Genomic DNA, 21,768 nt, shown 5'->3' on the forward strand with positions numbered 1-21,768 from the left:
AGGAAGTAACAAACAGCCTTGTGAGCTCGTCTCTTTCTGTGGCATCATATACACAGATCAGGTATCACTGAGACATGGTTAACTGATACACTGTTGGGTACCTTGCCAAGTCTTTGAACCCTTCCCTGTTCCTAACAATAACCTGGCTGAGAGCTGATGCTGATGTTTACCAATTTACAGTATAAGAAACACAAAGTACTGGAGAGGTTACCGACTACACTGCTGGCTTTGTGCTTTGCTCCCAGGTGACCCATAACATCAAGTGTGTACAGAAGTACCTTGTAATTGTTGCTTCACATGGCTTCTCCATTAACAAATACAATCATTGTGTTAAGATTTTAAGTGATCCCAGTGTCAAGGAAACACGGTCTATCCAAATGTGTAAGAGAGTAAAGTTTGAGCCAATCTTGCTATTCCTTTGGCACTGCTGCAAGTTAAAATCTGGAGATCTGTGTTTAAGCCATGATCTCAGATCCAGGCAGACTTCAGAGTGACAGGTTAGAGGAGATTAATATCTTGTCCTGCCAGGAGACAGCTTTAAGATTTCACACCACCACATGTCCTCTTCAAAGAATGAGAGAGGCTACTAGTCTCATTTGCATCACTCAATACCACTCTATGGCGGCATCCCTTCAGTTAACACATACCCTAGCATGACACAAAACTGTTCCAACATTCTATAAATCAACACCAATTAAAACAAGTCACAGTTATGGTTCTCCCCTGGGTAAGTTTTGGGTTAAATGCTTTCAAGATTGTAAGTGGCTTGCTTTGTACCTTTACATATTTCTACACAGTGGACCAAATACAGCCATCGCATAAATACTTGCAAGTGCTGCCACTGTTGGCACTACTTTCTCTTGCACTAGGGGCTGAGTTTGTGCCAGTTATCCCCATACAATAGTTTCTCTTAAGGAGAAAGACATGACCCAGATTTCAGACTAAATGAATAAGCTGAAAATTCCCAAGCTTGTTGCCATAGTTACTTGAAACCTACTGTTAAAAAAGGTGAGAAGGAAGAAATGGAGGAGAAGAAAAAGTAGGAAAAGAAGAGAGAAGTATCATGGTCAGGGTTAGGCCATGTGATAGAGAGAGGTAGTGATCTTGAAGGAGCAGGACCGCAGTGATGACACTCAGCAAGTTATCCAGGAAGCCAGTATTTCTGCCTTCTGGTTGCTATTGGGTTGATTCTCTGGACATTGGTTATTTATAAGCTGTTATCACAATGACCACATGCAATGCACTGGCAGCTATTAGATCAGCAAAAGCAGAAAGGGATCGGGTGGGGAGAGACAGACTTCACCACATTTATTTAATAAAGAAATTGCCACAGTTTAGAACACCAGACTGCTTGCTTTTCCACTTTACAAACTTTCGCTATAGTGAAACTTGGAGCAATGTCTTATGCAATCAGAATAAACTTCTTAGGCTCTGCATAACACAACAGCAGAAATACTCCAGCTTTATAAAAGCAGAACTGCAGACATGTTACATTAAGTGGTTAGCATTGTTCTTCCCTGAAATGTAGACAGGATCCAAGTATCCTGTGAGACACAGGCTGAAAACCTAAGAGAGCTGGTAACTGTGCTTGTGAATCTTTCATATATTTTATATTGTTGGTAGTCTGGCATGTTAGCATGAAGAAACAGCCCTTATTCATAAAGGGCTTTGTGCTAAGCCCACCAATGAATACATCACACTAGTAGGTTTTTTAAATTATTATTCTCTATCTCATCTTTTTATTCCTGCTCTTCTTTACTTCCTTCCCTTTCTTGTAACAGGCATGTAAAGCAATAATGTGTCTGCACCTGTGCCAGTATAATATAGGTTCAGGTACACTGGAAACATACACAGTTAAAGTAAATACATGGAAATGCTTTATGCATTAGTTAGACCATAATGCAGCAATGCAGCTAGTATCAGCACTGATGAAGAGAGCTCAGGGAAGGCACTGGGCTAGTGGGAAGACTGCTCTGTAGTAATCTGGGATTGCATTTTCTAAATACTTTACTTCTATGTCAAAACCTGTCTGGGCCCCAAGGAGCAAAGTCTCCCTTTCTTGCTGCCATCTCTCAGTCCGTAACCTTACTGAGACTTTTGTCCCTTTCCCTCACGCCCAAGTTCTCTGCATTGCTGTTCTTACTCAGATGGCACCATTGTGCTTTGTATGGAGAACAAAAGATAACCCACAAAGCTACAGAGAACTATGTTTTACTAGAAACGCGTTTTCTGTCAGAGCTGGCCAGCTCTCTTTGCAGTACCCCAGCTAAAGGGAGTTTTCTGCTGGTTTTAGAGTAGGGAGAACTCACTTCTTCATACAGAAATCATAGAAGCAAAATTAAAGAAAAGAATATACCATACATAGTAGCATTAGCTGAAATAATTATACAGTGTGAGACAGTTGTGGGAGGTTAAACAAAATTTACTATAGGTAGCTGTTATTACCCTCATTAAAGGAGCCTTGCAAGTAATTTCTTCTATTCTGACCACACCATTATGGTTATTGCTTTCTTGCTGTTTATTACTCTGCTACCAAATTACCTCCACATTTGAATCATAAATCAGCAAGCTTCCAAATGAAGGACATTTAATCTCACAACAGCAGAAGAGATTGTGAGCTATTTTAATGCCATAGTAAGTTATAGTCTAAGCCTCTCCTTGAAGAAGTGGGTCAAGAGATCTCAAGCTCAAACTGGGGGAAGATGGGGAACGACAGGCGGACTGAGAGCTTAGCTGGTACTGTCTCCCGCTTGAATTCCCAAGGGTGTCACATTCCTTACCAGCAGCCTAGCAGCACTTGCTCAGAAAGGTGAGAAGGTGAGAAATTCTTTTCTGTCTGAAAACATGAAAGAAGGCAGCAGCTGATGCTGCAGCAAGACAGGGAAGGCAATGCGGTTCCCAGTCTTACTGTGGTGCAGTACACACAGGACAGTGCGTGGGATGAGAGCAGCACAGGTTTCTAGTGCCAGGACATATCCTGTAGTTGAAAAGTTACTAGGATTAAAGCAAGCTGTGAAATTAAAATCAAATAGCTATTCCAGAATAAGGGCAAGCAGATACAAGACCTATAATCTTGTAAATCAAATGCAAATACTGAGGTCTAACTTTGGATTACTATTAATCAGTTAAGCTGGCATAGCCCCATTCTTTTTTCCAATGCTACCCGAGTTAAAAAAAAAAAAAAAAAGAAGAAAAAAAGAAGCTGTTACCTCCATTAAGATATTCAGAATCAAGAATATAAATCTCCAGGGTCTCTTCAAAATGTTCTGGTTTGGGTTACTGCACCATCCCAAAAAGGCAATATGCCAATGTGTCTCTGTATTTTGTGCTAGAGGAACCAGGTGCAGATTAACATACAATTACTTATTCCAATAATTCCTTGTTTCTCCTCTTCAAGTTTTAGTTTTTTGGGGTTTTGTTTGTCTTCATTTTTTCCCCAACTACCATTATTTAAACAAATAAATGGTATGTAAATGACTTGATAAATAATGTTCTGAAGGACACAGGTCACGCAAGCCACTTGGTGGCACGCTGCTCATATAAACTTTTTTTGTCACTAGGCAGATCTACAGGCTGTGCAACATCCACCACAGCCCCAAGATCCCTGTCCCAGTCTGGGCCCTCTTATTACGTGTCCCATGAAAGATAACTGTTCCACCTCTTCCCCTTTTTGTAGAAGCCTGTATGGCCTGCAGAGAGCATCACTGGTTTCAAATCTGATCAAAGTAAGTTAGAGCCCACTTTCCACCTGCAATTCACTCTTGCACTAGTCCAGTATGAAAGAACTTGAGCCTTGTCACAGTTGATGGATGAGGGGAAGAAAGGAAAGAGAAGGGCAGAAGGAAATACATGAGAAAATGCAGTGCAGATAGCTATGAGGAAAATGAGAGAAGATAAACTCTTGTAAATGGTATTCCCTTGTTAGGGAAGTTAAAACAATCAGCAGCTAATGAACAGTTATCAAAACACCAGGTGAGACTAGAGTATTCTATCTATTGCAAGCTTTCCCCAAGAGCAGCCCAAACTGCTACATTTCATACCCATGAAGTTCAAACCCACCTATGGATTTGATGGGTAGACTGTTTGGTGGATGAAGAACTGGTTGGATAGTCACATCCAGAGGGTAGTGGTCAACAGCTCCACGTCCAGGTGAAGATCAGTGGCAAGCATTGTCCCTCAGGTGTCTGAACTGGGACCAGTACTGTTTAGTACTGTGATGCACACAGTGAGATCGAGTGCACTCTCAGCAAGTTTGCAGATAGCACCAAGGTGAGTGGTGGGTTTCACACACCTGAGGGACAGGATGTCATCTAGAGGGATGGGGACAAGCTTGAGAAGTGGGACCATATGAACCTGATGAGGGTCAACAAGGCCAAATGCTGGGTCAGGGCAACACCCATTATCTGTACAGGCTGGGGGATGAGGGGATTGAGAGCAGCTGAGACTTTTAGGGGTACTGGTGGATGAAAAGCTGCGCATGAGCCAACTGTATCCTGGGCTGCATCCAAAGAAGTATGACCAGCAGGTCAAGGGAGGTGATTCTCCCCCTCTACTCTGGTGAGACCCTACCTGGAGTACTGCACCCAGCTCTGGAGCCCTCAGCACAGGAAAGGCATGGACCTGTTGGAGCAGGTCCAGAGGAGGCCACAAAAATGATCACAGGGTTGGAGCACCTCTCCTATGAGGACAGGCTGAAATAGTTGGGGTTGTTGAGCCTGGTGAAGAGAAGGCTCCAGGGAGACCTTATTGCAGCCTTTCAGTACTTAAAAGGGGGTCTATAAGAAAGCTCGGGACAAACTTTTAGCAGGGCCTGTTGCAGTAGGGCAAGTGGTAACAGTTTTAACTAAAAGAAGGTAGATCTAGACTAGATCTAAGGAAGAATTTTCCAGTGAGGGTAGTGAGACACTGGAATAGGTTGCCCAGAGAGGTGGTAGATGCCCCAATCCCTGGAAGCATTCAAGGTCAGGCTGGACAAGGCTCTGAGCAACCTGATCTAGCTGAAGATGTCCCTGCTCATCACAGGGTAGTTGGAGTAGATGACCTTTAAAAGGTCCCTTCCAACCCAAACCATTCTATGATTCTGTAATTTACTTTCTCTCCAGAAATAATAATACAAACTATAAGACACTAAGATAATCAGTTATCCTTATTGGCTTATATCTCACTACATATAAACTCATACAACTAGTACATACATTCTACTCATACAAAAGCCTAACACTGCTTCTATCCAACTTTTGTGACAAGACAGCAGTACTAAAGGGGCAGCTTGTTGCTTTAGAAAAGTTTGTGCACAAAGTAGTGGACAGTACTAGTTTTAACCATCCAGCAGGGCATGCCCTGTAAGACTTTCTCGTATGCCTGTTAGAAAACTTATCCATCATGCAATTGGGAACACATAATATCCACCTGGTAGTAAAGCAAGTCTTTTAATTGGTCAGCTTATAATTGCTAGAAGACAATGTAATATTTACTCAGCTGCACAGTGAGAGCCCTGAACGCAACCCTGCTTATCATGGCAGGAATGCTCAATTACCCACACCCCCTTTTCCTTTGAGGGAGGGAGGCAGGGACAGGACAAAGAAGCAGTAGGTATTAAGATCCAGAGGACACTTGCCTAAACTCAGTACATACAAAGAATAAACCATTTACTTTTCCAGCCTGGTTTTGCTTTATGTTGTTACAGCAGTAAGTTGACACTCGATACAGAAATTTCACTGCAGGCTCTGGTATCACAATATGACAAACAGAACTTCTCAAAATGTTGAGGGGATTTATTGCCATTTGGAACATGTTTATTGTTCAAAAACACTGCACTGAAATAAAATCCATCACATACATTCTTTGTCATCTATATCTTTACATCAGTGTAACTTTCAGGCAGGTCATGCAGGAAAACCACTCTTAATGAAGTCAAAAACTACTGAAAGGCCCCTGTGTCCTTTAGATCTTAGACTCCAAACAAATTTTTGCCTGTATAAAGGTTACATACATCAAGAACAAATCAAACAGTAGGAAAAACTATCTGTTTATAACTTCTTAAAGAAGAGTATCAGACTTCATTGCTTTCCTTCATTCAGTGCTATGCTTTTGCTTTTCTGAGTCTTCTTTAAATAATGTGCGACTTAAAAATGCGTGTTAATGAAGTCCCTTATTGAGACAAGGCATGCGGTAAGGTAAGAGGGAAAGCTGGTCAATTCCAGGCTGCCTATCTACACATTTGTTCTTGTAGATTAGCAAGCCACTGCATAAGTTAAAAAAAACAAAACAAAACCAGAATAGGAATGAATGCACCCAAGTTAAATGGCTTTTAAGAATGTTAATACATAGAACAATGGTACCACCTACAGTTCTGTTAACTGACCTCTGTTCATGTTGATCTGAAAATAAGTTTTGTCAAACCATCACAGGCCAATTTATAGACTGTTAGATAAAAAATTTGGTTTTCAAATATTGCTTGTTATTTGGACAACTGACTCTTTTAAAGGGTAGTTAATTAAGGACCTGTAAGGCAGCAAGACTTTAAATGCGATGGTTTACATTGCTGAATAGTACTTTTAAAAAGGCAAGATAAAAATTAGTAGAAGGATTCTTGGTGGGGTCATATTCATAATAGGTGTTTCTGTTTCATCCCCATTGTAATTGTCACAGCAACTGCAGATGGCAAGTCTTCCTTGGTTCTAATTTGGGATGAACACGTTCCCTGGCTTATTTCAAGTAAGATATTTAGTTCTTTTTCTCCATCCTGCCAAGAGAAGAACAGCTTTTGTAAGAGTGAATATTGATATGCAATTGCTATAAAAAAGTCATTCCTAAAGTTTTACTCTAAGTCCAAAAAGACACCTGTTATTTATGCAAAGGCAGGTCCACTTGCAGTTTTTTAATTTGTAGTTTGGGAGGCTTCATCCTCTCATTTCTTAGAGCAGAAGAGAGAAAAGCAATAATCCTGACTCATCAGGATTGCTCAAGGCAGTGTCTGCACTTGCTGCATAATAAGGGTACAAGACTGCTTGCAGTCTGTTTCCCAGGCACATTTAGTTGGATCCACACCCTACATACAACAGTCAGCTTAGAGATGTTTTGCTTGATTTCTCTTTCAGACATACAACCCCTTCAGAGTTTTATGGGCGTTTCCATCTCAGGAATTAGTTATCAAGACGGACACATGTGGAGTAATTAACATAATACACGAGACAAATCCCAAAACAGCCAGCAGCTGCTGAAAGCCCTGTCTACATCCATGACCATAAGGGTTTTCAGTCTTTTCCAAAGTTTCAAAGGGGGTGCAAGGCAACTAGTCGTAGTTCAGCCCACTGACAACACGCTTGTTAACAGGTTTGCAAAAGGTATTGAGGCTTAACAAGTTCAGAAACTGTGCAGGGTTTTGCACCACAGCTAAGCACCACTAACAGTATTCCAAGAGCCATCAGCTTATGACTTCCCTTTTTTAAAGTGAGACTTGCCTGTATTTGATCAGTCGTCCTCCTTGAATAAGCTGTGCAACTTCATTAGTCAAGTGGCATGCAAAAAGAAGCCAGTTCCTTGGCTGCACTTTGTAGGCAAATCTCATGAAAGTCAAGGAGTAACAACACAGTGCTGCAAAACATGATATATATATATTGTTAGTAGATTATTTTTAATATCTGCATTTTGTTGAGGCTTAATTTTCATACTAGTGGAATGTAATGGCAAGTGGAATGCTTATCACTGCTTTTGAGTTTTCCAATATTCCTACACATTTGCCCACTTTGATTTTCCAACACAGGAAGACATGGAACAGTGCTAATTTTTGCTACACAAGAAAAATCTACAGAGCTGCAGCTTTCCATAAAAACTCATTTTCCTCATACACTTTCCTGTGATGTGACTGAAGCCTTTTTTAATTTATTGCATAAACTATCTCAGCCAGAGAATAAGAGTTAATCCCAATGAGATATGGCCTGCCCTATACAATTATTCTGACAATTTCTAGGACAGAGTATTTTTAAGAAAATACTAATTACTTAAATACAGTTCTTACTAGGAACATTCTAAAATGGACTTTAAGAGACGGTTTCCATCCCCAGGAAACCGTGAACATTCAGAAGCATAAAGCTTTGTAACCTGCTTTCCAAGACAACAAGAAACAACTTTAATCTACTCTTCTGCTGTAAGTGCATGTTAACACAGGAAATTACCATCCAAGGTCACTAGTTTTGCAATGTTCATTTTTAGCTTTCTGACAGGCTTGAAAGAAAAAAATACCAGGAAATTAATTGTTCAAGAAAACAGCCTGGTTTTTTTCAGCTACAGCACATAGAAGATGGGAAAAATATATTTGTACACACTCCATTGTATATATACACTTACAAAAAATATACAAAGTGTCTTAGGTTTGCTAAGCTGGGTAGCTGCCAAAGTACTATTTTCAAAACAGTTTCACTATACTAGAGACTATTCAAACTGGTCTTCTGTCTCAAGGAAGCTGATTCAGAGACTGAATTATTCCAACCAAAACCTAGTTACCATGAGGCTATTAATTTCCATACCCCAAACATATTTTGCTTCAGGGAGAAGAATTACTCAGAATTAAATTATTAGCCGTGTTAAAAGACATAATGCCAAAGTTAAGCTAATAAATTAAAGCTACCAGATTTATGATCTTAGAGAAGTATTTAAACAATAAAATAGAGACAGACATCTAGGCAAAAGCTATCTATGTTCCAAAAGGTGGGAAAAAATATTGCTTATACATTTAACAAATTAATTCTCACACTGTTCCATTAATAGTCACGCTAACCTCCCACATGCGACTGCTTTGCAAGGAGTTAACATCCCTCTGCTGCTTTTTGCACCCTACACACCAAGCATTACCATTTCTGTACTTTGTCAGTGTTTATATTCAGGTCTCAGACGAGCCACAAGGCATCATTGTTCTTGATACAAAGAATAAAGTTGTGTCAAGGGATGCATTCTGAACCAATGTATGCAGTAGTATAAGATACCAAAAGAATTATACTTTAGGAACAAGTCTGGTGATCAAAACTGCTAAGACTCAAGACCCGCCTCCCTCCCACCAAATTACTGGAAAATCCTCTGAAAGAACACTCTGCAACTTTTCAGTACCTCCATTTTTAAGTGGCCCCTGAAGTTACATAACAAGACATTTGATACCTGTATCTGCTTTGATCACAAGTTTGCAAGCAACTAGTAGTGTATCACTGCTTGAAGGACAGAATCTGTGTTCTGTAGTCAGTTTACTGACAAGAAGTTGGTCTCAGGTCTTACCAAATGTCATTCGGCCACTAATGATTTCTGGAGATTTCTTCATGTCATTAATAGCAGCAATAGGAAGTCCCCAGTTGGCAACTGGCCCCCAAAAGTGCTGTAAAGAAGAAAAAGGAAAATAAAGGTACACAGAAACACAGACCTCCTGCAGTATTCTTCTAGCTTTCCTTAGCTACACAAAGCTTCAAAGGACAGGGTTAAGGGTAAAATTCCAAGTTAAGACAGGAACTACTTTTGATGTAAGGAAGAAAAACTTAAACCCTTCTTTTAGCTGTCTTCAGGAAGGAAGGAAGAACAACCCACTCCAAATCTTTCTGCAGACTGGAGAGGAGCTACTCTAAGGCCATTGAAATGCAGTTTTATGTAATTACACTTCATCTCAAGCAGTCTGATTGGTATAGTCGTATAATAACCTCAGATTTACAGCTCATTTCTGTGCAAACAATTAGTATTCATCTCTTTCAAATAAGGCTCCTCAAAAATGTAATGGAAACACAAGGACTTGAAGTGAAGAACTGGAATTGTTTTCATGCTATGCCGAGAATGAAGAAATGCTCAGCAAGCGTGTTCTTCCAAGCACTCTCACCATCTTTGAAAGGTCAGGACCATGCAACCAAACCAAGTTCTTACCTAGAGCTTCATCTGCAATTGCTGAAACAACTTAGTTACTATCTAAAGCTCAGTGATTAGACAGATTTAAGAGTAAAACAGTTAGACACAGTGTGTACACAGACAGAAAAACAGACAAGCAGTGTAAAGAATCAAGTCAGAAAAACTGATGAGAGCTCAATTTGATGGGTATTGTCTAAAAGACTCCAAACTAAGAAAAATAATGTCATAAGTCTAGTTTCCACTACTGTTACAAGTAACGAGGCTTCAGGGGAATTTTTTCCTCAGAAGATACATGCAGTACTTGCATCAGCTTCTGCTAAGATGAAACTAAGGATGCTCAAAAGTAACTTGGCTAGATACAGCAAGAGCTGCCCCTTGCAAGAAAAAGCTCTGCAGATACCACTTCCCCTAACTGTAACACTGCAGGTATTCAATGATTTGGAATTGTCAGGGGATATTTAAGTTTCTTGCAATTTTAATTCCAACATGCTCTTGCCAGGCTGGATACCACCTTGTAACACTACTGTGAGGTTAAAAGCCATACTCGCTTCCTGCAGATTTGGGTTGCAATACAAGAAACTTAACTAAAAATAGAGGAAAAAGTGAGTTTAAGTAGTACACACCTTTTTGACAGTTTAAGCATAGTGCAATACACAAAATGTAACATTTCTGCAAGTGTCTACAGAATGTGCGTCAGTCCAAACTCAGATTTATAATAGAGTATTTTGAAGACTGCAATAAATGCATTTGTTTACTATATTCCTACTGATAGGGAAATTGACATCCCTAAAGGTTAGAGCTGGTCACACACATCAGTGATAACATGGCATAAGTGAGAAGAGTTGCATGGCTACATGGTGATTTCCACTGTACAGCTATGGTTAAATAGCATAAAGAAATGTACCTATAATACCACTTACATACAAGATATGTTGCAACAGAACAAGAACATTCACAGAAACTGAAGTCAGCAGCGCACAGGATATTGTTTTAGAGGCTTTAATTTAAATAGTTCTAAAGGATGATAAGAGGACCAGAAACAACTTCTAGTCACATAACCATGATTATGTGCACAGTAAGACAACTTGTGTTAGCATGACCACACTAAAGCACTCTGCAAAAGGTAACTGGTGAGGCAGTACATGTATTTGGCAATGTTTTTACAGTCATTTCAAAACCCTTATTCAAACAATTGTAGTTTCAGAAAGATTTTTTTAATCTATGAAAAAATTACAGCTTTAACTGTATTTAGTGGTGACTTCTGTTTTGAGAAGTAAATCAAGTCAACTTGGCCTTTTTACTTAATTTAGCTGCCATTAGAACATAAACAAATAACACACTATAGACTATGGACCACTTCAAGCTCTCACTGCACAAGCTGAAGAACCATCAGTTCACATCCCAGTAGCACTGCAGCAGTAGCTTTCCTCTGCTGACCAGGGAGGTAGATTTGGAACTTTCCCACTTGAGATAGTTATCCAGTTTTAAGTGCCTCCAGGCAAGCAGCTCTTTGAAGTTTCCACACACAAGAATTAAACTACACCTATACAGATTGTCTTTGGTCTATGCAGAAGAGCAAATCTTCCATAACATTATGATTCACAGTATAACAGGCATAAAACACCCACTCCCAGTTCAGGAGTAAACAAGGCTGAAGGAAAGAGTCTGTAGTGAGAGTTATATGGTACCATTTATTGTCTGAAGTAAAGCTAGTTAAAAATAAGCCAGGTAGTTCAGTTACGTACTAGTATTGTTGCTGTGAAGAATGGCTCCAGGTTGATCTAATCTCCTTGGCAAAGGGTGGGGGGTTCGGGAATGAAGCCCCTTTGATTTTGTAGTGTTTACTTCAGGAGACATTCTGAAGGAGCTAATGTTTGGTCACCTTAACCTCAGACTTGTGAGTAAATATTACTAGTGCATCACTCCTGGAGGTTCACAGTATGCTTTTCAGATGCAGGCAAGGTCATAACAGTGCTGAAGTGAAGACTGCAAGTTGCTGGAGTTAGGGAGAAAGTGAAGCCAGAAGTCCCCACCCTTTTCTTACCGTGCTGTTCGAGTGGACCGTCATTGTTTTCCATTCAAAAAGCACATGGAAGAAAAAAGAAAAAATGTTAGTCTCATAACTGACATAAAGAAGTGTACCGCAAACAGAAGATAGGTAGAAGTCAGGAAATTGCTGTGGCATTAACCTTGATTAATGTAAAAGTATTTTAAAAAATTTTAAAACTCATGCTTCCCTCAAGAGCTGTCATTGTGTTTGCTGCTCAAGTACTTTTAATCCTGTTGTGGTCTGTGGAAGACATTCAGCCCCTGCAGACCACAAGGCATCCAAGATCCCACCCCAACTAGTTTAAAAGGATGCCAAAAGCAGACAAGGTTTGCCCATGACAAAGCTAAACAGATACAGTTCCTCTATGGAGGCTTTGAAGAGGTCACTTTGAATTCTTTGCGTACCCACATAAGTAGGTCAAACCAAATGCTGCCAGAGATCTTACTCCAAGATCTGTCACTAAGCTCAGGCCAAGTGTGGGTATACCAAATATGAGCTGTAACACATTTTCAGTTATCTAACATGCAACTACACTCCAGTTGTGTATGGGGTTCATTTAAGTGATCGTACAGGTAACAATTTATTTCTGTAATAACTTAGTGATCAAGAATGAAAGTTAGACTGCAGCATATAATTAAGATTGTTTGCTACTATACTTTTTCAAATGCTTCAGAACCTTTAAACATTCTCTTTCTAACAAAGATACTGATAGAACTCAGTTCTGAATTATGACTTATAAGAAACCAGCTACTAATAGAAAGCCTACTGCTGACCAGTTGCTGCTCACCTATGACCACGATAAGGTATGGAATACTTTGTGACAGTCACTCTTCTCACACCTATTTCCAACCTGTTAGAGCACTGTTTTACAAATAGCTTTGTTAAGGGAACAGCCAGGTCTACTTATGAAATCACTCTGGATGTGTGTTTCAGTGAGCCTTTGTTACAAGCAGCATGCTAGTTCAGGATGCTTTGTTAGAGTGTCCTTCACTAGTCTACCCACTTGGTTTTTTTGTTTTCTTATTAACTGTACTGCAGCAGTAATGAATTAAAGTTCACAAGTGCACACTTCAGTTTTTTTCACAAAACCTTAACTAAACAACTTAAAATGTATCTCTTGGCACAATGTTTTTGTGCCAACTTCTGTTGGCACATTTTTAAAGTGGAGGTTGTTTTCAGGCAAGTGAAAGCCTAAAATAGAATCAAACCACAGCTGTTTTAACAGAGTAGGCAGCTCCGGCTAAGGTCTTGCAAGGTTGTCCTCACATTCATGTGAGACTGGAACAGTTATTATACTCCCAGAAGAATCTATATGACCTTGATCTGCCCTCTTCTAAAAGCAGGAACCCAGTCCCAAAGCTCTGCAGCCAATACAGCTGCAACAAATGCACCGTATCTAATAGCAAGGATACTGCAGCAAGTGCATGTATCTATTCCTGAAGTGATACCATTCCAAATTAGCAGTTTCTGAGAACTACATTCAATCTCTTGACAAAGCGAACACTTTGTATTAAAGTTTCCAGAACTGCAGACAACAGTTGTTGGATTTACTCACTCATTGATTTCTGTGTAATTATCGACATCATTAGAAGAACCATCAGCTGATCAATACCTTGTATTTCTACTATAATCCATTCCAAAAAGGCTATATTGGAGAAGATTTGTTTTCCCCAAATTTTGGCATGTGTTTTCCTCATACTGGCAATGAGGATGTTAATAGGCCAGAGACCATTTTGCAAATACAGATGAACTGTCACTACGCGTTTCCCCCACGCTGCCATTCCCTACGTGGAAACAGTATTACCCTTCTGCAATAGGTTCTCAGAGCATGAGAGACCATGACAGCAGGCACCATGTCCTTCAGTTTCTAGCACAGACAGTAGGGGACTTTTTTCAAGTTCTTATGCCCTTGTGTTTAAAGGCTTACTAATAAGGAGAACTGAAGACCAGCTATTTCTAGTTATACTACTGATGCCACCTCTTTTAAAGTTCATCTCAATTAAAAGAAAGGTCCCAGACAGCTTACATCAACATAAGTGCTCAAGGCTTACAAGGAATGAACTATCCATTTCAAAGCCATCTACATTAACAGTCAGTTCATTTGCATTACTCCTGAGTCATCAGGAAGAGACACTTCAGAAATGCCCCAAAAGACAGCAGTCTCCATGCTTATTTTTCTATTACCAGAAGTTTTTGGGACGCCTTCAGATTCATTACATGACAAAAGTAATTTGAGCCTCTACCACAAGATAATGCTAGAGAGTGCCCTATAGGCTTTCCTCTCTCAAGAAAAGAAGAAAGCTGTTTTACTAGATGTTTTTCAGAAGTTACTGTTTTAAATCTTTACAATAGGAAGTAAAAGGGTTCAGTTGCCTAGTGGCTTAGGAAATACAACTTTAGTGATAGCTGACATTTTTAGTATCTACAAAAAAAAAAAAAGCAACTTCAAGACTACAATGTCTAGAGCTACCAAGCTTTCATATCCTAGTCAGCTTTAGTTTTAGTTTAACATTACTACTGCTTTTTACAAGAATCAGGAAAAGTGTACCTACAGTGGTGAACATTCTTACTATGCTTACTTTAAAACATTAAGACATGGTTAGGGTAAATCTATACTTACCTGATTTACAGTTATTCAGATCCCTATTAATCACCACTTGAGAGAAGCCAGATGTGAAACTGGTAGAACATTAATTATTGATGACAGTTTAAAAAAGTAATTTATCTTGTTTCTTTGTGCAAGATCCAAAAGCTAACCTATGATGCAATGCAATTCTAATGCCAGATATATCCACCTGAAAAAAGCAGTATACATTCACTATGCTTGCTTTGCTGCTTTCAGGTTATGAAGCTGAAACAGAAGCTACTTATTCTGATAGATGTCTGCAAGTTTTGATTGCCCCAAGCCATAATAATGGAACAAAATTCTACCACTTGGGTAACTTCAGTTATTCTATTTAGGGTCAAACAATTTAAAACACAACACTGGTATCAAACAATACCTCAATTCATCGTTTCCCACAAAAAAGTTACACACAATTAGAAAGCCTTGCTTCACTGCTGCAATTAGATGCTGATTTCTAGAACAGATACCATAGTCGGAGCTTTGAAGAAACTCTTGCTCTATGAACAAGACAAGAAGGAAATCTTCAGCATACACTCCTGGAAAGGATAGAGTCTGGGGAAGCAAGAGCCTTCAGGGAGGAAGGTAAAGAGATACAGCTCTAAAGTATACATGCTCCATTTCTCCTATGGAGAAGACAAACTACGGTCTTTTGCTGACTGTTAATCTACATGTTAAACTCAACATAAAGCCAACAACTTAAGACACTTGCCTCCTAGTAAGCAAGGAACAATGCTGAAAGGCAGTACCAGATCGAGCAACTGACTCCAGCCCTTCATGACACACCCAGTAACAGAAATGTAAATATGCAGGTATCTTTGCACATAACAAGGAAGAACCCATCCCGCAGAAGTAGAATCCTCTTTTTAAATAGCTTATTTCAAGATTAGAATTAGGATAAAATACAGTTGAAAAGGCTTATTTCAGCTACCTTTTCAGTCTTTGGCAAGGAAAGGGATAACTCCAGCAAGCAACTGTGCTGGTGTTCAGACACAGCTGTTATCTTTTCCAAGTTTTGTTTTGTTTTCCTAATTAAGAAGCAGACTGCTGTTTTACTGTCCATTTGCATGCTTCACACAAGTTCTGGTACAATTAACTAAATGCTGAGATTGAAATGCAGCTATCAAGTTTACACAATATCTTCAAGACTTTCAAAAGTAATCCCTACATAAACCTGCTCTGACCTTTCTTCACTTTGCTTCAAGGATGTTCTCCTCCTCCTATTTTACTCATCTTTTTGCCCCACCATTTCTGTGGAGCCTGATTTTGCAAGTACCAAACAAACCCTCCTCCCTACTGAGCCTTTATATTACAATCCCTCTTCCATGCAGGCTTACACCATCTCCTGCTACGTTAACCAAGACTAAGTTTCTCAGATGAACAGATGTCCTCCTACATGCTTGCTCAACACCAAAGATCAGCTGCAATGCATGTAGGTAGAACAGCAAGGCACAGCTATAGTGAAAAGTTGCTCAACCACCTTTATTGGAAGGGCCCATTTTTATTTGTTTAGTTTTGTCGAACTGCTTGTCAGCCTGCCTACTTGAGACCGCTCCTACTTGAGGCAGCAGCTCAGACAGATTTAAGCAAGTGTGCCGCAACTGCATCTTTAAGGCGTTCTTGTGATTTCAGCTCAAGGTGCCATACCCCTACCACGGCAAGCTGAAGCTTGACAAAAGCACCGAGCTGCCTGGGAGGTGATTTCAGTCGCGTTCTCACGAGAGCGGGGCTTTAACAAACCTCTGAAAAAAGGTACCTATTTAAACCTCCCAGGATGCGTAAATGAAGCAGCCTTAAGACAGCACCCGTTACCCAGCCCGCAGCCGAGCAGAGCTCCCTCTGCCCTGGCCGCAGGCTGCCGTGGGTGGCCGTGCCCGGCCCCGGGCCTGCCGCCCCCCCGGGGCCACCGCCGCCCCGCAGCGAGCGCCGTCCCGCCGGGGGCCGCCAGGCTCCGCGGCCGGGACACGAAAGGTCGGGGAGGAACTGCGCAGCTGCCGCCGCGGTTTCAAACCGCGTCGCTTCGCTTCAAGGTCAAGCCCGGTCTCGCCGGGGCGGGGCGGGGGACTGACAGCCCTGGCGGCCTCCGCAAGCCCAGGCGGCGGCAGGGGGGCACCGGCGCGACCACCCCCCGCCGCGACCACCCCCCTCGGCGCCTCCGGCCCGGCTTCGGTTCGCCCTCACCCCACGGCCGCCAGCTCCCCCCCCACCCAACCACCGGCGAGGGCGACTCCGGCTCAGGGCAAACCACGCCACCGCCGCCCCGAGGCTGGCGGGCGACGACGGGATGCCGGTCCCTGCCGGGAAGTGGTGGCCCGAGGCGGAGGCCGCCGACCCCCCGCCCCACCTCACCTCATCAGGTAATCCCTGAACTCCTTGCTGCGCACGTAGTCCAGGGCCTTGCGGCCCAGCGCCCCCGCCATGGCGGCCCTCGGCGGCCGGGAGCGCCCTACCCGCCCGCCCCGCGCACTGCCGCCGCCGGCGCCGGCCTCGGTGACAGCCCCTCCGTGCCGCAGCCCGCTTTACGGCAGCGCCCGCGCCACCGCCCCCCGTCACCACGCCGCTCTCGGCGCCTATTGGCCGCGGCGGCCCCGCCCCTCCCCGCCCGGGCTGCCGGAGCGGGAGGTGGTCTGGGGGAGGGGGCAAGGCAGGGTGCCGTAAAGCAACACGGCGGGAGGAGGGGGAGAAATTGTCGCAAAGCGCGACGAGGAGGGTCGCCGTCGGCTGAGCTGCCGGCATTCCTCCGCAGCCCGCAGGGGAGAGTCGCGCGGCGGGTCTCCGAGCCGCTATTGGGTGCAGGGCGGTGGCTCGTGGCTTCCCATTGGCTGTTGAGCAGCGCATCCCGCCGCCCGCAGTGTCTCGCTCCGCCCCCCTCCTCAGTGGCGCGTGTCAAGGGCGCCGCTGGAGCTGGGCGGGGGTGCCTGAGGGTGCTGTGGGGTGTCTGAGAGGGCTGTGGGGTGTCTGAGAGGGGTGTCGGGGTCTCTGAGAGGAGAACGGGCGAGTCTCTGCTTCCCCTCCGAGAACCGGTGCTTTCCCCACCACTACGGCGGCTGAGATGACTGAAGGGACAAAACTAACGTATCGCAATGGCGCATAAAGCAGGATGGAAGGAAGGGGACCCATAATTGCTTCAATGATTTTTTTTTTTTTAATTAAGATAATCCTATGGAGTTTTTAAGAGCCCAATTTAGGGACTTTCAGTTTTTGGAGGTGGGAGTGCAGGGTTGTGACAGATCACGGCAACGGTTCAGCCTTTCCCTCTGTACCTGGAATGGTCCAAGATCCCGTCTCTCACCAGCACTTTCTATTTCATACCAGAGCAGAGGTTACTCATTTAGAAGGGGAGATAAACTCTAACCCTGCTAATACCATCTCCATAAAATTTGGGCCTTACAAACAAATACCTGTATGTGAATTACTCCTTTTATCTTTAGTCAGTGCACTAGAGATAGTGAAAATGGATGTTGTATCTCCTCTGCTTTCCAGAGACTTGCAGCCTCTGTTTTTACAGTCTAGAACTGGGCTGACAGTGCAGCTTGGGGCATACCTACGCTCTGCAAGAAGCCCTGGAAGCCGCAGCTGCTTTGTTTCCTTCTGCTTCCCTCCGCTTCCTTGCAGGGTCTTGGAGGGTGGGTGGGAGGGGGGAAAGGGTAAGGGCTCTGCGCCCTTCTCCTGATCGCTTGCTCAGAGAGCTGCAGGTTTGAGGAAAACTGTTGTGCGCACACATCCTCTCCTTTTTCTATACCTGCAGCATATGATATGATGCCCACAACCACCCCTGGCTTTGCTGTGTGGGAGAAAGAGTTTTAATCCCCTTGGTATACTGCATTATGAAAAGCCAAAATGTAGCCCAACAGATTTCTGTGAACTATTTAGACTCCTCATTTAAAAGCGACAATGTGAATCTGAACATCTCAAGGAATCATTTATTCTAGTTGATTCGACTTGCGCTGTCAGAAGGAAGTTCTGTGGAAATCAGTTCTGTATGTTCGAACAAAATCTCATGTAGTGGGATTCCACATGTCCTATACAGCCAGGCTCTGTCATTAATATCACAGCTACAGTTTTACCTAAAAATGTAGCCTTATTCTCCTTTACTGAAAATTCATCATTTTTTTTCTTTAGGTATGGACAAAAAAAATTCTTCTGTCTGCATTGGAATGCATTGTTCTTTAGTCTTTCTTCCTGGAATAAACAAATTCCTTCAGCCTTTTCTCACAGACTTAAATGTTTTAACCTTTTGCTTACTCAATTTTTGTTTACAGCTTTCTTAAGGCGTAGCCCCACTGAGGGTAATCATGTTTCAGTCAAAGCCTTACCAGCAGTGCAGTGCTAGGCCCTTCTCTAATTTTGAGAGTATCCCACTTTGTTTTCAAAGTAGTTAATGGAAAAATCATTAACTAGAAATGTGCCCAGAAGAAACCAGTCGCACGTGACAGGCCCTACCGGTTACACAACAAAAGTAGCTAGCAATGATTTGAAGTTTGCTTTTCCTGCAGGTCTGTGTGTATTTATAGTGGTTTTATTTGCATGCCATTTTTTAGATTTCTTATAAGGATATCAAGAGCCATACAAAAGACCCCTTAATTTGTCACATCCACAGCTTCCCTTTTACCTCCTTAGCCTGTTCAATAGAGAAATTAGAGTGGATTTGACATTAGTTGCTCTTGACAAGTCCTTGTTAGGTGTGCTTTGAAGTATGTTGTTCCTTGAGTGAACATGAACTGATTGTCTAACAGATTATTCTAGCAACTTTTTTGGATATCAGAATTAGGCCATTTGACATAATTTGCTGGGTTGTTGTTAACTCCTTCTCTTCAGGCATGTGCTCTTCTCCAGTGCTGGACTGCCCCGTGCTCTCCATGGGCTGGAGGATAACCACTGATGAACTCAAATTGCTTCTGCTAGGGCCTGGTTTCATTAGGTCCTGTTACACATTTTTTTCTAAAACATATTTCACCTGTTCTTTTCCTGATCTGAACTATGCTTTTATCCATTTTTCACACTAAATTTAGACCTATTTTGAGTTATTAGTATCATACTTCTGCCTTTACCTGTTATGGGCTCTTTCTGCATTATTTAATGACTGCAATTTCCTTTGTCTTATTTTAATTTCTAATGCTTTCATCAAACTTCTTTAGTTGTCTTTTATGTCCCATGGTAGCTGAAACTGATTTCATGCCTTAATCTTTCCAATTCTGTTATCTGCAGGCTGATACTATTTCTTTATTTTCATCTATTCATATGTCCTTTTGGCTATGTATGTTCCCTTTTGATTTTTAGGTCATTAGGTGCTTGTGAATAAGCCAGGCCACATATGCCTGAGGATGGCTTCTATGTTTCTTCTAATCAGAAAAGGTAGTTGTAGCTGGTTCAGTTTTCAAACAGACAGATCCCCTGCAATCTTTTATCCCTTAGATTACCTTCACAAAATCCCTACCTGCCATTTCCTGGAATGTCTTCCTGGAATTCCTGTTGCTTTGATTTATTTCTTGTTAGCCTTGTACTTCTGACCTCTGCGAGGAGATGCCTCTGAAGTTTATTAGGCTGCCCAGTTATTCTCCTTGTTTTCCCTCAGCCTTTGGCTGGATCACTACTTTTTAAACTCACTTACTGACTTTTGCAACTGATTGTCTTTAAACTCTTCCTCACTAGATTAGCAAGCTGGTGCATTTGAGTTCCCTTCCTTGTTTTCAGCAGGTAGACTCTAGGGTTGTCCAGCAGTTACTCCACATGCGATGCTCTCTAATAACAGAGGCTTTTTGCAGATACCATTTCTGCAGCTCATCATCCCTTGCCATCACACATCTGCACTCTTCTGAACTGCTGCCTGCAGCTGGGGGGATGGAGGAGAGCATCCCTAGCTGCTTCAGCCTTGGGTCCCCAAATCTTCAGTGCTAGCACACCTAGTGCTGGCATTTTTGCTCACAAGGACACATACCTAAGGTGGTTGGGCCTGGGTGAGCCTTAGTAATTTTTCGCAGTATCTTGGATTTTGTCTATGTGAGGAGGCGAGCTGTTGGATTATGGTTCTATTTAGCAAAATAATCCTCTGTCTCCCCAGAAGAGTCTCCATATCCCACATTCCCCATTTCTGTGTCCAGCTGCAGGAGACGTATGGCCCTTCCTGTTCTCCTCATCCCAGAACTGTGGCTCAGCAACCAGAACTTCTTAACCTCAACAGATGGAGATGGAGCTGCTGAGTGAAGTGGCCTGCAATTTCTCTCCTTTTAGGGTGCCTCCTTCTTCCTTTTGACATGCCTTTGCAGGCAAATACATGGTGGCATGTCCCTGTCAGGGAGAGAGGAATGCACTACCTGTCTGGCAATAAAACAAGTGAAAAAAAAATGTGTTATGGACATTGCAGAACAATCTACTAGTGCTATGCAGTACTTAAGCTTCTGGTGTAAGACATTAAGTCAGTCCTAAGGGACGTATCTGATACAACTGTTAACAAACTTCTGCAGGGAAAAATGATGGTGCCTTTTCCCAGCTGTGGAAGGACTTGCAGGAAAACATTATTTGGAGTGTTTCATGACAGACAAGGGAAAAACAATTAAACAAGCTGTTCAAGAAACTGTGACTTCAGGACTGAAGTTATTACTTCCCTCCTGTGGGAGTTCCAAAGTTGCAGAAAAACGTGAAGAAAAGATGTATTGCTATGACAGTCGTCTTAGACCTTGTAATGAAATACCTCTTCATTAAAGTGGACACAAATCATCTGGTAGGTAAATGGGAAGATTGACCAGAGCCATCGACTATGACATTTAATCAGCCTGCAATATCAAATTGCCAAGCAAGAGCACAGTTTGATCTGACACTTGCATCTATCTTTGCATCTTTGATTACAGATACATTATCCCTAGGTGCTGGCATGATGCCTGAGGAGTTTTATTCTGTGTGGAGCATACAGCAGTAACTAAGTAGATTGAACACTTCAGAATGCTAACTCGGGAGCCTGCCTCATATAAATAATAATCTCTGTAAAATGCATGGTCTTCCCTGACACGTTTGCAGAGACATCCTAGTAGAAATATGAATTAGTGTTAGTCTAAAGAAAGCTGAAATAAATGCATAACAACAGAATCACTCTAGAAGAAGATATACCTCATTTTAGAAAACATTTTCCAAAATGCAGAAATACTTTTCACAGTGCTGAAAGAACATAGCAGCTAACAGGGCTCACACTCACTGCGGAGCTGGCACACAGTCGCATAAG

The 21,768-nt window shown here is 42.2% G+C and overlaps 1 protein-coding gene across 2 annotated transcripts; it reads right to left on the reverse strand.

Moving 5' to 3' along the window:
• Positions 1-5,759: 5,759 nt before the first annotated feature.
• MPC1 (mitochondrial pyruvate carrier 1) lies at positions 5,760-17,073 on the reverse strand. 2 transcript variants are annotated; one of them, XM_075088077.1, is made up of 5 exons: positions 16,902-17,073; positions 15,528-15,531; positions 9,268-9,364; positions 7,464-7,596; positions 5,760-6,745 (listed from the first exon to the last, which is right to left on the reverse strand). In XM_075088077.1, exons 1-5 carry the CDS (start codon positions 16,970-16,972, stop codon positions 6,727-6,729), a joined length of 324 nt encoding a protein of 107 aa, XP_074944178.1. In that variant the 5' UTR covers positions 16,973-17,073; the 3' UTR covers positions 5,760-6,726. The 2 variants fall into 2 exon arrangements, with proteins under 2 accessions (XP_074944178.1, XP_074944177.1); XM_075088076.1 differs by lacking the exons at positions 15,528-15,531; positions 16,902-17,073 and adding an exon at positions 11,924-14,827.
• Positions 17,074-21,768: the final 4,695 nt, after the last annotated feature.

Source organism: Phalacrocorax aristotelis, chromosome 3 (genome assembly GCF_949628215.1).
Source record: "Phalacrocorax aristotelis chromosome 3, bGulAri2.1, whole genome shotgun sequence".
NCBI classification, from domain to species: domain Eukaryota; kingdom Metazoa; phylum Chordata; class Aves; order Suliformes; family Phalacrocoracidae; genus Phalacrocorax; species Phalacrocorax aristotelis.